The 12,259-nt window shown below is 34.1% G+C and overlaps 1 protein-coding gene across 1 annotated transcript in view; it reads right to left on the bottom strand.

The window, feature by feature from the left end:
* Positions 1–12,259, bottom strand: part of LOC141343736 (uncharacterized) — a 37,824-nt gene that overhangs the window by 12,083 nt on the left and 13,482 nt on the right. The window contains exon 9 of the mRNA XM_073848370.1: positions 12,049–12,120. Coding sequence (XP_073704471.1) covers positions 12,049–12,120 — 72 coding nt within the window. The remainder of the gene's footprint in view (positions 1–12,048; positions 12,121–12,259) is intronic.

The raw sequence follows: 12,259 nt of genomic DNA, 5'->3' as shown, positions 1-12,259 counted from the left end.
ACTTTGTATCTCGCAATTCTGAATTTTTTTTACTCGCAATTGCAACTTTGTATCTCGCAATTCTGACTTTTTTACTCGCAATTGCAACTTTGTATCTCGCAATTCTGACTTTTTTTTACTCGCAATTGCAACTTTGTATCTCGCAATTCTGACTTTTTTACCCGCAATTGCAACTTTGTATCTCGCAATTCTGACTTTTTTACTCGCAATTGCAACTTTGTATCTCGCAATTCTGACTTTTTTTCCTTGCAATTGCATCTTTGTATTTCGCAATTCAGATTTTTTCTGCTTGCAATTGCAACTTTGTATCTTGCAATTCTCGCAATTCTGACTTTTTTACTCGCAATTGCAACTTTGTATCTCGCAATTCTAACTTTTTTACTCGCAATTGCAACTTTGTATCTCGCAATTCTGACTTTTTTACTCGCAATTGCAACTTTGTATCTCGCAATTCTGACTTTTTTTACTCGCAATTGCAACTTTGTATCTCGCAATTCTGACTTTTTTACTCGCAATTGCAACTTTGTATCTCGCAATTCTGACTTTTGTACTTGCAATTGCAACTTTGTATCTCGCAATTCTGAATTTTTTTTTCTCGCAATTGCAACTTTGTATCTCGTAATTCTGACTTTTTTTTACTCACAATTGCAACTTTGTATCTCGCAATTCTGACTTTTTTTACTCGCAATTGCAACTTTGTATCTCGCAATTCTGACTTTTTTACTCGCAATTGCAACTTTGTATCTCGCAATTCTGACTTTTTTACTCGCAATTGCAACTTTGTATCTCGCAATTCTGACTTTTTTTCATCGCAATTGCAACTTTGTATCTCGCAATTCTGACTTTTGTACTTGCAATTGCAACTTTGTATCTCGCAATTCTGACTTTTTTTACTCGCAATTGCAACTTTGTATCTCGCAATTCTGACTTTTTTTCATCGCAATTGCAACTTTGTATCTCGCAATTCTGACTTTTGTACTTGCAATTGCAACTTTGTATCTCGCAATTCTGAATTTTTTTTACTCGCAATTGCAACTTTGTATCTCGCAATTCTGACTTTTGTACTTGCAATTGCAACTTTGTATCTCGTAATTCTGACTTTTTTTTACTCACAATTGCAACTTTGTATCTCGCAATTCTGACTTTTTTTACTCGCAATTGCAACTTTGTATCTCGCAATTCTGACTTTTTTTACTCGCAATTGCAACTTTGTATCTCGCAATTCTGACTTTTTTACTCGCAATTGCAACTTTGTATCTCGCAATTCTGACTTTTTTACTCGCAATTGCAACTTTGTATCTCGCAATTCTGACTTTTTTTACTCGCAATTGCAACTTTGTATCTCGCAATTCTGACTTTTTTTCATCGTAATTGCAACTTTGTATCTCGCAATTTAGATTTTCTTTCTTGCAATTCTGACTTTTTTCCTTGCAATTGCATCTTTGTATTTCGCAATTCAGATTTTTTCTGCTTGCAATTGCAACTTTGTATCTTGCAATTCTCGCAATTCTGACTTTTTTACTCGCAATTGCAACTTTGTATCTCGCAATTCTGACTTTTTTACTCGCAATTGCAACTTTGTATCTCGCAATTCTGACTTTTTTACTCGCAATTGCAACTTTGTATCTCGCAATTCTGACTTTTTTTACTTGCAATTGCAACTTTGTATCTCGCAATTCTGACTTTTTTACTCGCAATTGCAACTTTGTATCTCGCAATTCTGACTTTTGTACTTGCAATTGCAACTTTGTATCTCGCAATTCTGACTTTTGTACTTGCAATTGCAACTTTGTATCTCGCAATTCTGACTTTTTTTACTCGCAATTGCAACTTTGTATCTCGCAATTCTGACTTTTTTACTCGCAATTGCAACTTTGTATCTCGCAATTCTGACTTTTTTTCATCGCAATTGCAACTTTGTATCTCGCAATTTAGATTTTCTTTCTTGCAATTCTGACTTTTTTCCTTGCAATTGCATCTTTGTATTTCGCAATTCAGATTTTTTCTGCTTGCAATTGCAACTTTGTATCTTGCAATTCTCGCAATTCTGACTTTTTTACTCGCAATTACAACTTTGTATCTCGCAATTGCAACTTTGTATCTCGCAATTCTGACTTTTTTACTCGCAATTGCAACTTTGTATCTCGCAATTCTGACTTTTTTTACTCGCAATTGCAACTTTGTATCTCGCAATTCTGACTTTTTTACTCGCAATTGCAACTTTGTATCTCGCAATTCTGACTTTTGTACTTGCAATTGCAACTTTGTATCTCGCAATTCTGAATTTTTTTTACTCGCAATTGCAACTTTGTATCTCGTAATTCTGACTTTTTTTTACTCACAATTGCAACTTTGTATCTCGCAATTCTGACTTTTTTTACTCGCAATTGCAACTTTGTATCTCGCAATTCTGACTTTTTTTACTCGCAATTGCAACTTTGTATCTCGTAATTCTGACTTTTTTTTACTCACAATTGCAACTTTGTATCTCGCAATTCTGACTTTTTTTACTCGCAATTGCAACTTTGTATCTCGCAATTCTGACTTTTTTTACTCGCAATTGCAACTTTGTATCTCGCAATTCTGACTTTTTTTTACTCACAATTGCAACTTTGTATCTCGCAATTCTGACTTTTTTTACTCGCAATTGCAACTTTGTATCTCGCAATTCTGACTTTTTTTACTCGCAATTGCAACTTTGTATCTCGTAATTCTGACTTTTTTTTACTCACAATTGCAACTTTGTATCTCGCAATTCTGACTTTTTTTACTCGCAATTGCAACTTTGTATCTCGCAATTCTGACTTTTTTACTCGCAATTGCAACTTTGTATCTCGCAATTCTGACTTTTTTTTACTCGCAATTGCAACTTTGTATCTCGCAATTCTGACTTTTTTTTACTCGCAATTGCAACTTTGTATCTCGCAATTCTGACTTTTTTTACTCGCAATTGCAACTTTGTATCTCGCAATTCTGACTTTTTTTTACTCGCAATTGCAACTTTGTATCTCGCAATTCTGACTTTTTTACTCGCAATTGCAACTTTGTATCTCGCAATTCTGACTTTTTTACTCGCAATTGCAACTTTGTATCTCGCAATTCTGACTTTTTTTACTCGCAATTGCAACTTTGTATCTCGCAATTCTGACTTTTTTTCATCGTAATTGCAACTTTGTATCTCGCAATTTAGATTTTCTTTCTTGCAATTCTGACTTTTTTCCTTGCAATTGCATCTTTGTATTTCGCAATTCAGATTTTTTCTGCTTGCAATTGCAACTTTGTATCTCGCAATTCTGACTTTTGTACTTGCAATTGCAACTTTGTATCTCGCAATTCTGACTTTTTTTACTCGCAATTGCAACTTTGTATCTCGCAATTCTGACTTTTTTACTCGCAATTGCAACTTTGTATCTCGCAATTCTGACTTTTTTTCATCGCAATTGCAACTTTGTATCTCGCAATTTAGATTTTCTTTCTTGCAATTCTGACTTTTTTCCTTGCAATTGCATCTTTGTATTTCGCAATTCAGATTTTTTCTGCTTGCAATTGCAACTTTGTATCTTGCAATTCTCGCAATTCTGACTTTTTTACTCGCAATTACAACTTTGTATCTCGCAATTGCAACTTTGTATCTCGCAATTCTGACTTTTTTACTCGCAATTGCAACTTTGTATCTCGCAATTCTGACTTTTTTTACTCGCAATTGCAACTTTGTATCTCGCAATTCTGACTTTTTTACTCGCAATTGCAACTTTGTATCTCGCAATTCTGACTTTTGTACTTGCAATTGCAACTTTGTATCTCGCAATTCTGAATTTTTTTTACTCGCAATTGCAACTTTGTATCTCGTAATTCTGACTTTTTTTTACTCACAATTGCAACTTTGTATCTCGCAATTCTGACTTTTTTTACTCGCAATTGCAACTTTGTATCTCGCAATTCTGACTTTTTTTACTCGCAATTGCAACTTTGTATCTCGTAATTCTGACTTTTTTTTACTCACAATTGCAACTTTGTATCTCGCAATTCTGACTTTTTTTACTCGCAATTGCAACTTTGTATCTCGCAATTCTGACTTTTTTTACTCGCAATTGCAACTTTGTATCTCGCAATTCTGACTTTTTTTTACTCACAATTGCAACTTTGTATCTCGCAATTCTGACTTTTTTTACTCGCAATTGCAACTTTGTATCTCGCAATTCTGACTTTTTTTACTCGCAATTGCAACTTTGTATCTCGTAATTCTGACTTTTTTTTACTCACAATTGCAACTTTGTATCTCGCAATTCTGACTTTTTTTACTCGCAATTGCAACTTTGTATCTCGCAATTCTGACTTTTTTACTCGCAATTGCAACTTTGTATCTCGCAATTCTGACTTTTTTTTACTCGCAATTGCAACTTTGTATCTCGCAATTCTGACTTTTTTTTACTCGCAATTGCAACTTTGTATCTCGCAATTCTGACTTTTTTTACTCGCAATTGCAACTTTGTATCTCGCAATTCTGACTTTTTTTTACTCGCAATTGCAACTTTGTATCTCGCAATTCTGACTTTTTTACTCGCAATTGCAACTTTGTATCTCGCAATTCTGACTTTTTTACTCGCAATTGCAACTTTGTATCTCGCAATTCTGACTTTTTTTACTCGCAATTGCAACTTTGTATCTCGCAATTCTGACTTTTTTTCATCGTAATTGCAACTTTGTATCTCGCAATTTAGATTTTCTTTCTTGCAATTCTGACTTTTTTCCTTGCAATTGCATCTTTGTATTTCGCAATTCAGATTTTTTCTGCTTGCAATTGCAACTTTGTATCTTGCAATTCTCGCAATTCTGACTTTTTTACTCGCAATTGCAACTTTGTATCTCGCAATTCTGACTTTTTTACTCGCAATTGCAACTTTGTATCTCGCAATTCTGACTTTTTTACTCGCAATTGCAACTTTGTATCTCGCAATTCTGACTTTTTTTACTTGCAATTGCAACTTTGTATCTCGCAATTCTGACTTTTTTACTCGCAATTGCAACTTTGTATCTCGCAATTCTGACTTTTGTACTTGCAATTGCAACTTTGTATCTCGCAATTCTGACTTTTGTACTTGCAATTGCAACTTTGTATCTCGCAATTCTGACTTTTTTTACTCGCAATTGCAACTTTGTATCTCGCAATTCTGACTTTTTTACTCGCAATTGCAACTTTGTATCTCGCAATTCTGACTTTTTTTCATCGCAATTGCAACTTTGTATCTCGCAATTTAGATTTTCTTTCTTGCAATTCTGACTTTTTTCCTTGCAATTGCATCTTTGTATTTCGCAATTCAGATTTTTTCTGCTTGCAATTGCAACTTTGTATCTTGCAATTCTCGCAATTCTGACTTTTTTACTCGCAATTACAACTTTGTATCTCGCAATTGCAACTTTGTATCTCGCAATTCTGACTTTTTTACTCGCAATTGCAACTTTGTATCTCGCAATTCTGACTTTTTTTACTCGCAATTGCAACTTTGTATCTCGCAATTCTGACTTTTTTACTCGCAATTGCAACTTTGTATCTCGCAATTCTGACTTTTGTACTTGCAATTGCAACTTTGTATCTCGCAATTCTGAATTTTTTTTACTCGCAATTGCAACTTTGTATCTCGTAATTCTGACTTTTTTTTACTCACAATTGCAACTTTGTATCTCGCAATTCTGACTTTTTTTACTCGCAATTGCAACTTTGTATCTCGCAATTCTGACTTTTTTTACTCGCAATTGCAACTTTGTATCTCGTAATTCTGACTTTTTTTTACTCACAATTGCAACTTTGTATCTCGCAATTCTGACTTTTTTTACTCGCAATTGCAACTTTGTATCTCGCAATTCTGACTTTTGTACTTGCAATTGCAACTTTGTATCTCGTAATTCTGACTTTTTTTTACTCACAATTGCAACTTTGTATCTCGTAATTCTGACTTTTTTTTACTCACAATTGCAACTTTGTATCTCGCAATTCTGAATTTTTTTTACTCGCAATTGCAACTTTGTATCTCGCAATTCTGACTTTTGTACTTGCAATTGCAACTTTGTATCTCGTAATTCTGACTTTTTTTTACTCACAATTGCAACTTTGTATCTCGCAATTCTGACTTTTTTTACTCGCAATTGCAACTTTGTATCTCGCAATTCTGACTTTTTTTACTCGCAATTGCAACTTTGTATCTCGCAATTCTGACTTTTTTACTCGCAATTGCAACTTTGTATCTCGCAATTCTGACTTTTTTACTCGCAATTGCAACTTTGTATCTCGCAATTCTGACTTTTTTTACTCGCAATTGCAACTTTGTATCTCGCAATTCTGACTTTTTTTCATCGTAATTGCAACTTTGTATCTCGCAATTTAGATTTTCTTTCTTGCAATTCTGACTTTTTTCCTTGCAATTGCATCTTTGTATTTCGCAATTCAGATTTTTTCTGCTTGCAATTGCAACTTTGTATCTTGCAATTCTCGCAATTCTGACTTTTTTACTCGCAATTGCAACTTTGTATCTCGCAATTCTGACTTTTTTACTCGCAATTGCAACTTTGTATCTCGCAATTCTGACTTTTTTACTCGCAATTGCAACTTTGTATCTCGCAATTCTGACTTTTTTTACTTGCAATTGCAACTTTGTATCTCGCAATTCTGACTTTTTTACTCGCAATTGCAACTTTGTATCTCGCAATTCTGACTTTTGTACTTGCAATTGCAACTTTGTATCTCGCAATTCTGACTTTTGTACTTGCAATTGCAACTTTGTATCTCGCAATTCTGACTTTTTTTACTCGCAATTGCAACTTTGTATCTCGCAATTCTGACTTTTTTACTCGCAATTGCAACTTTGTATCTCGCAATTCTGACTTTTTTTCATCGCAATTGCAACTTTGTATCTCGCAATTTAGATTTTCTTTCTTGCAATTCTGACTTTTTTCCTTGCAATTGCATCTTTGTATTTCGCAATTCAGATTTTTTCTGCTTGCAATTGCAACTTTGTATCTTGCAATTCTCGCAATTCTGACTTTTTTACTCGCAATTACAACTTTGTATCTCGCAATTGCAACTTTGTATCTCGCAATTCTGACTTTTTTACTCGCAATTGCAACTTTGTATCTCGCAATTCTGACTTTTTTTACTCGCAATTGCAACTTTGTATCTCGCAATTCTGACTTTTTTACTCGCAATTGCAACTTTGTATCTCGCAATTCTGACTTTTGTACTTGCAATTGCAACTTTGTATCTCGCAATTCTGAATTTTTTTTACTCGCAATTGCAACTTTGTATCTCGTAATTCTGACTTTTTTTTACTCACAATTGCAACTTTGTATCTCGCAATTCTGACTTTTTTTACTCGCAATTGCAACTTTGTATCTCGCAATTCTGACTTTTTTTACTCGCAATTGCAACTTTGTATCTCGCAATTCTGACTTTTTTTACTCGCAATTGCAACTTTGTATCTCGCAATTCTGACTTTTTTTTACTCACAATTGCAACTTTGTATCTCGCAATTCTGACTTTTTTTACTCGCAATTGCAACTTTGTATCTCGCAATTCTGACTTTTTTTACTCGCAATTGCAACTTTGTATCTCGTAATTCTGACTTTTTTTTACTCACAATTGCAACTTTGTATCTCGCAATTCTGACTTTTTTTACTCGCAATTGCAACTTTGTATCTCGCAATTCTGACTTTTTTACTCGCAATTGCAACTTTGTATCTCGCAATTCTGACTTTTTTTTACTCGCAATTGCAACTTTGTATCTCGCAATTCTGACTTTTTTTTACTCGCAATTGCAACTTTGTATCTCGCAATTCTGACTTTTTTTACTCGCAATTGCAACTTTGTATCTCGCAATTCTGACTTTTTTTTACTCGCAATTGCAACTTTGTATCTCGCAATTCTGACTTTTTTACTCGCAATTGCAACTTTGTATCTCGCAATTCTGACTTTTTTACTCGCAATTGCAACTTTGTATCTCGCAATTCTGACTTTTTTTACTCGCAATTGCAACTTTGTATCTCGCAATTCTGACTTTTTTTCATCGTAATTGCAACTTTGTATCTCGCAATTTAGATTTTCTTTCTTGCAATTCTGACTTTTTTCCTTGCAATTGCATCTTTGTATTTCGCAATTCAGATTTTTTCTGCTTGCAATTGCAACTTTGTATCTTGCAATTCTCGCAATTCTGACTTTTTTACTCGCAATTGCAACTTTGTATCTCGCAATTCTGACTTTTTTACTCGCAATTGCAACTTTGTATCTCGCAATTCTGACTTTTTTACTCGCAATTGCAACTTTGTATCTCGCAATTCTGACTTTTTTTACTTGCAATTGCAACTTTGTATCTCGCAATTCTGACTTTTTTACTCGCAATTGCAACTTTGTATCTCGCAATTCTGACTTTTGTACTTGCAATTGCAACTTTGTATCTCGCAATTCTGACTTTTGTACTTGCAATTGCAACTTTGTATCTCGCAATTCTGACTTTTTTTACTCGCAATTGCAACTTTGTATCTCGCAATTCTGACTTTTTTACTCGCAATTGCAACTTTGTATCTCGCAATTCTGACTTTTTTTCATCGCAATTGCAACTTTGTATCTCGCAATTTAGATTTTCTTTCTTGCAATTCTGACTTTTTTCCTTGCAATTGCATCTTTGTATTTCGCAATTCAGATTTTTTCTGCTTGCAATTGCAACTTTGTATCTTGCAATTCTCGCAATTCTGACTTTTTTACTCGCAATTACAACTTTGTATCTCGCAATTGCAACTTTGTATCTCGCAATTCTGACTTTTTTACTCGCAATTGCAACTTTGTATCTCGCAATTCTGACTTTTTTTACTCGCAATTGCAACTTTGTATCTCGCAATTCTGACTTTTTTACTCGCAATTGCAACTTTGTATCTCGCAATTCTGACTTTTGTACTTGCAATTGCAACTTTGTATCTCGCAATTCTGAATTTTTTTTACTCGCAATTGCAACTTTGTATCTCGTAATTCTGACTTTTTTTTACTCACAATTGCAACTTTGTATCTCGCAATTCTGACTTTTTTTACTCGCAATTGCAACTTTGTATCTCGCAATTCTGACTTTTTTTACTCGCAATTGCAACTTTGTATCTCGTAATTCTGACTTTTTTTTACTCACAATTGCAACTTTGTATCTCGCAATTCTGACTTTTTTTACTCGCAATTGCAACTTTGTATCTCGCAATTCTGACTTTTTTTACTCGCAATTGCAACTTTGTATCTCGCAATTCTGACTTTTTTTTACTCACAATTGCAACTTTGTATCTCGCAATTCTGACTTTTTTTACTCGCAATTGCAACTTTGTATCTCGCAATTCTGACTTTTTTTACTCGCAATTGCAACTTTGTATCTCGTAATTCTGACTTTTTTTTACTCACAATTGCAACTTTGTATCTCGCAATTCTGACTTTTTTTACTCGCAATTGCAACTTTGTATCTCGCAATTCTGACTTTTTTACTCGCAATTGCAACTTTGTATCTCGCAATTCTGACTTTTTTTTACTCGCAATTGCAACTTTGTATCTCGCAATTCTGACTTTTTTTTACTCGCAATTGCAACTTTGTATCTCGCAATTCTGACTTTTTTTACTCGCAATTGCAACTTTGTATCTCGCAATTCTGACTTTTTTTTACTCGCAATTGCAACTTTGTATCTCGCAATTCTGACTTTTTTTACTCGCAATTGCAACTTTGTATCTCGTAATTCTGACTTTTTTTACTCGCAATTGCAACTTTGTATCTCGCAATTCTGACTTTTTTTACTCGCAATTGCAACTTTGTATCTCGCAATTCTGACTTTTTTACTCGCAATTGCAACTTTGTATCTCGCAATTCTGACTTTTTTTTACTCGCAATTGCAACTTTGTATCTCGCAATTCTGACTTTTTTTTACTCGCAATTGCAACTTTGTATCTCGCAATTCTGACTTTTTTTTACTCGCAATTGCAACTTTGTATCTCGCAATTCTGACTTTTTTAACTAGCAATTGCAACTTTGTATCTCGCAATTCTGACTTTTTTTACTCGCAATTGCAACTTTGTATCTCGCAATTCTGACTTTTTTTCATCGCAATTGCAACTTTGTATCTCGCAATTCTGACTTTTTTTACTCGCAATTGCAACTTTGTATCTCGCAATTCTGACTTTTTTTACTCGCAATTGCAACTTTGTATCTCGCAATTCTGACTTTTTTTACTCGCAATTGCAACTTTGTATCTCGCAATTCTGACTTTTTTTCATCGCAATTGCAACTTTGTATCTCGCAATTCTGACTTTTTTTCATCGCAATTGCAACTTTGTATCTCGCAATTCTGACTTTTTTTACTCGCAATTGCAACTTTGTATCTCGCAATTCTGACTTTTTTTTACTCGCAATTGCAACTTTGTATCTCGCAATTCTGACTTTTTTTACTCGCAATTGCAACTTTGTATCTCGTAATTCTGACTTTTTTTACTCGCAATTGCAACTTTGTATCTCGCAATTGCAACTTTGTATCTCGCAATTCTGACTTTTTTACTCGCAATTGCAACTTTGTATCTCGCAATTCTGACTTTTTTTTACTCGCAATTGCAACTTTGTATCTCGCAATTCTGACTTTTTTTACTCGCAATTGCAACTTTGTATCTCGCAATTCTGACTTTTTTTACTCGCAATTGCAACTTTGTATCTCGCAATTCTGACTTTTTTTACTCGCAATTGCAACTTTGTATCTCGCAATTCTGACTTTTTTTTACTCGCAATTGCAACTTTGTATCTCGCAATTCTGACTTTTTTTTACTCGCAATTGCAACTTTGTATCTCGCAATTCTGACTTTTTTTACTCGCAATTGCAACTTTGTATCTCGCAATTCTGACTTTTTTTACTCGCAATTGCAACTTTGTATCTCGCAATTCTGACTTTTTTTACTCGCAATTGCAACTTTGTATCTCGCAATTCTGACTTTTTTTACTCGCAATTGCAACTTTGTATCTCGCAATTCTGACTTTTTTTCATCGCAATTGCAACTTTGTATCTCGCAATTCTGACTTTTTTTACTCGCAATTGCAACTTTGTATCTCGCAATTCTGACTTTTTTTACTCGCAATTGCAACTTTGTATCTCGCAATTCTGACTTTTTTTACTCGCAATTGCAACTTTGTATCTCGCAATTCTGACTTTTTTTCATCGCAATTGCAACTTTGTATCTCGCAATTCTGACTTTTTTTCATCGCAATTGCAACTTTGTATCTCGCAATTCTGACTTTTTTTACTCGCAATTGCAACTTTGTATCTCGCAATTCTGACTTTTTTTTACTCGCAATTGCAACTTTGTATCTCGCAATTCTGACTTTTTTTACTCGCAATTGCAACTTTGTATCTCGTAATTCTGACTTTTTTTACTCGCAATTGCAACTTTGTATCTCGCAATTGCAACTTTGTATCTCGCAATTCTGACTTTTTTACTCGCAATTGCAACTTTGTATCTCGCAATTCTGACTTTTTTTTACTCGCAATTGCAACTTTGTATCTCGCAATTCTGACTTTTTTTACTCGCAATTGCAACTTTGTATCTCGCAATTCTGACTTTTTTTACTCGCAATTGCAACTTTGTATCTCGCAATTCTGACTTTTTTTACTCGCAATTGCAACTTTGTATCTCGCAATTCTGACTTTTTTTCATCGCAATTGCAACATTGTATCTCGCAATTGTTTTTTTTCCCTTACAATTGCGACTATGTTATAAAAGTTATAAAATCCAGCTCTGAGGAGAAAAAAAAAGACTGATATGTTTCCAGAATTGCGAATTATATCCCAAGTTTATATAACTTGCAATTGTGAGTTTATATGTGAGAAAAAAGTCGTGAGATAAGTCACAATAACCTGTTTTCATTCAGTGGTGGAAACAGGCTTCCATACTTGTGTGACATTATAAATGCTTGATTATTTGAAATTATTTGATGCATCCTTGGTGAATAAAAATATCAATGCCTTTCAAAAATGATGTAAAAACACTCTTCATACCGTCTACTGCAAAAGGACCTGAGCTCAGAGAGTCCATGCTCTTCGCTGGCCTCAGAGCCGTCTTCTCTTTATCTGTGCATTTAGGAGATACAGATAATTGTGAATCAATAATAAAAAACAAAAGCTATGAATTAGATGTAAGAGAAGAGGCATTTGTAGATTTTTGGGATCAGTGAGACTTGTAATGTTTTTTAAAGAAGTTTCTTATGTT

The sequence above is a fragment of the Garra rufa genome, chromosome 10 (assembly GCF_049309525.1).
Source record: "Garra rufa chromosome 10, GarRuf1.0, whole genome shotgun sequence".
In the NCBI taxonomy this organism is placed as follows: Eukaryota; Metazoa; Chordata; class Actinopteri; order Cypriniformes; family Cyprinidae; genus Garra; species Garra rufa.
The sequence above is the reverse complement of the archived record's forward strand: the minus strand, read 5'-3'. Positions and strand labels throughout refer to the sequence as shown.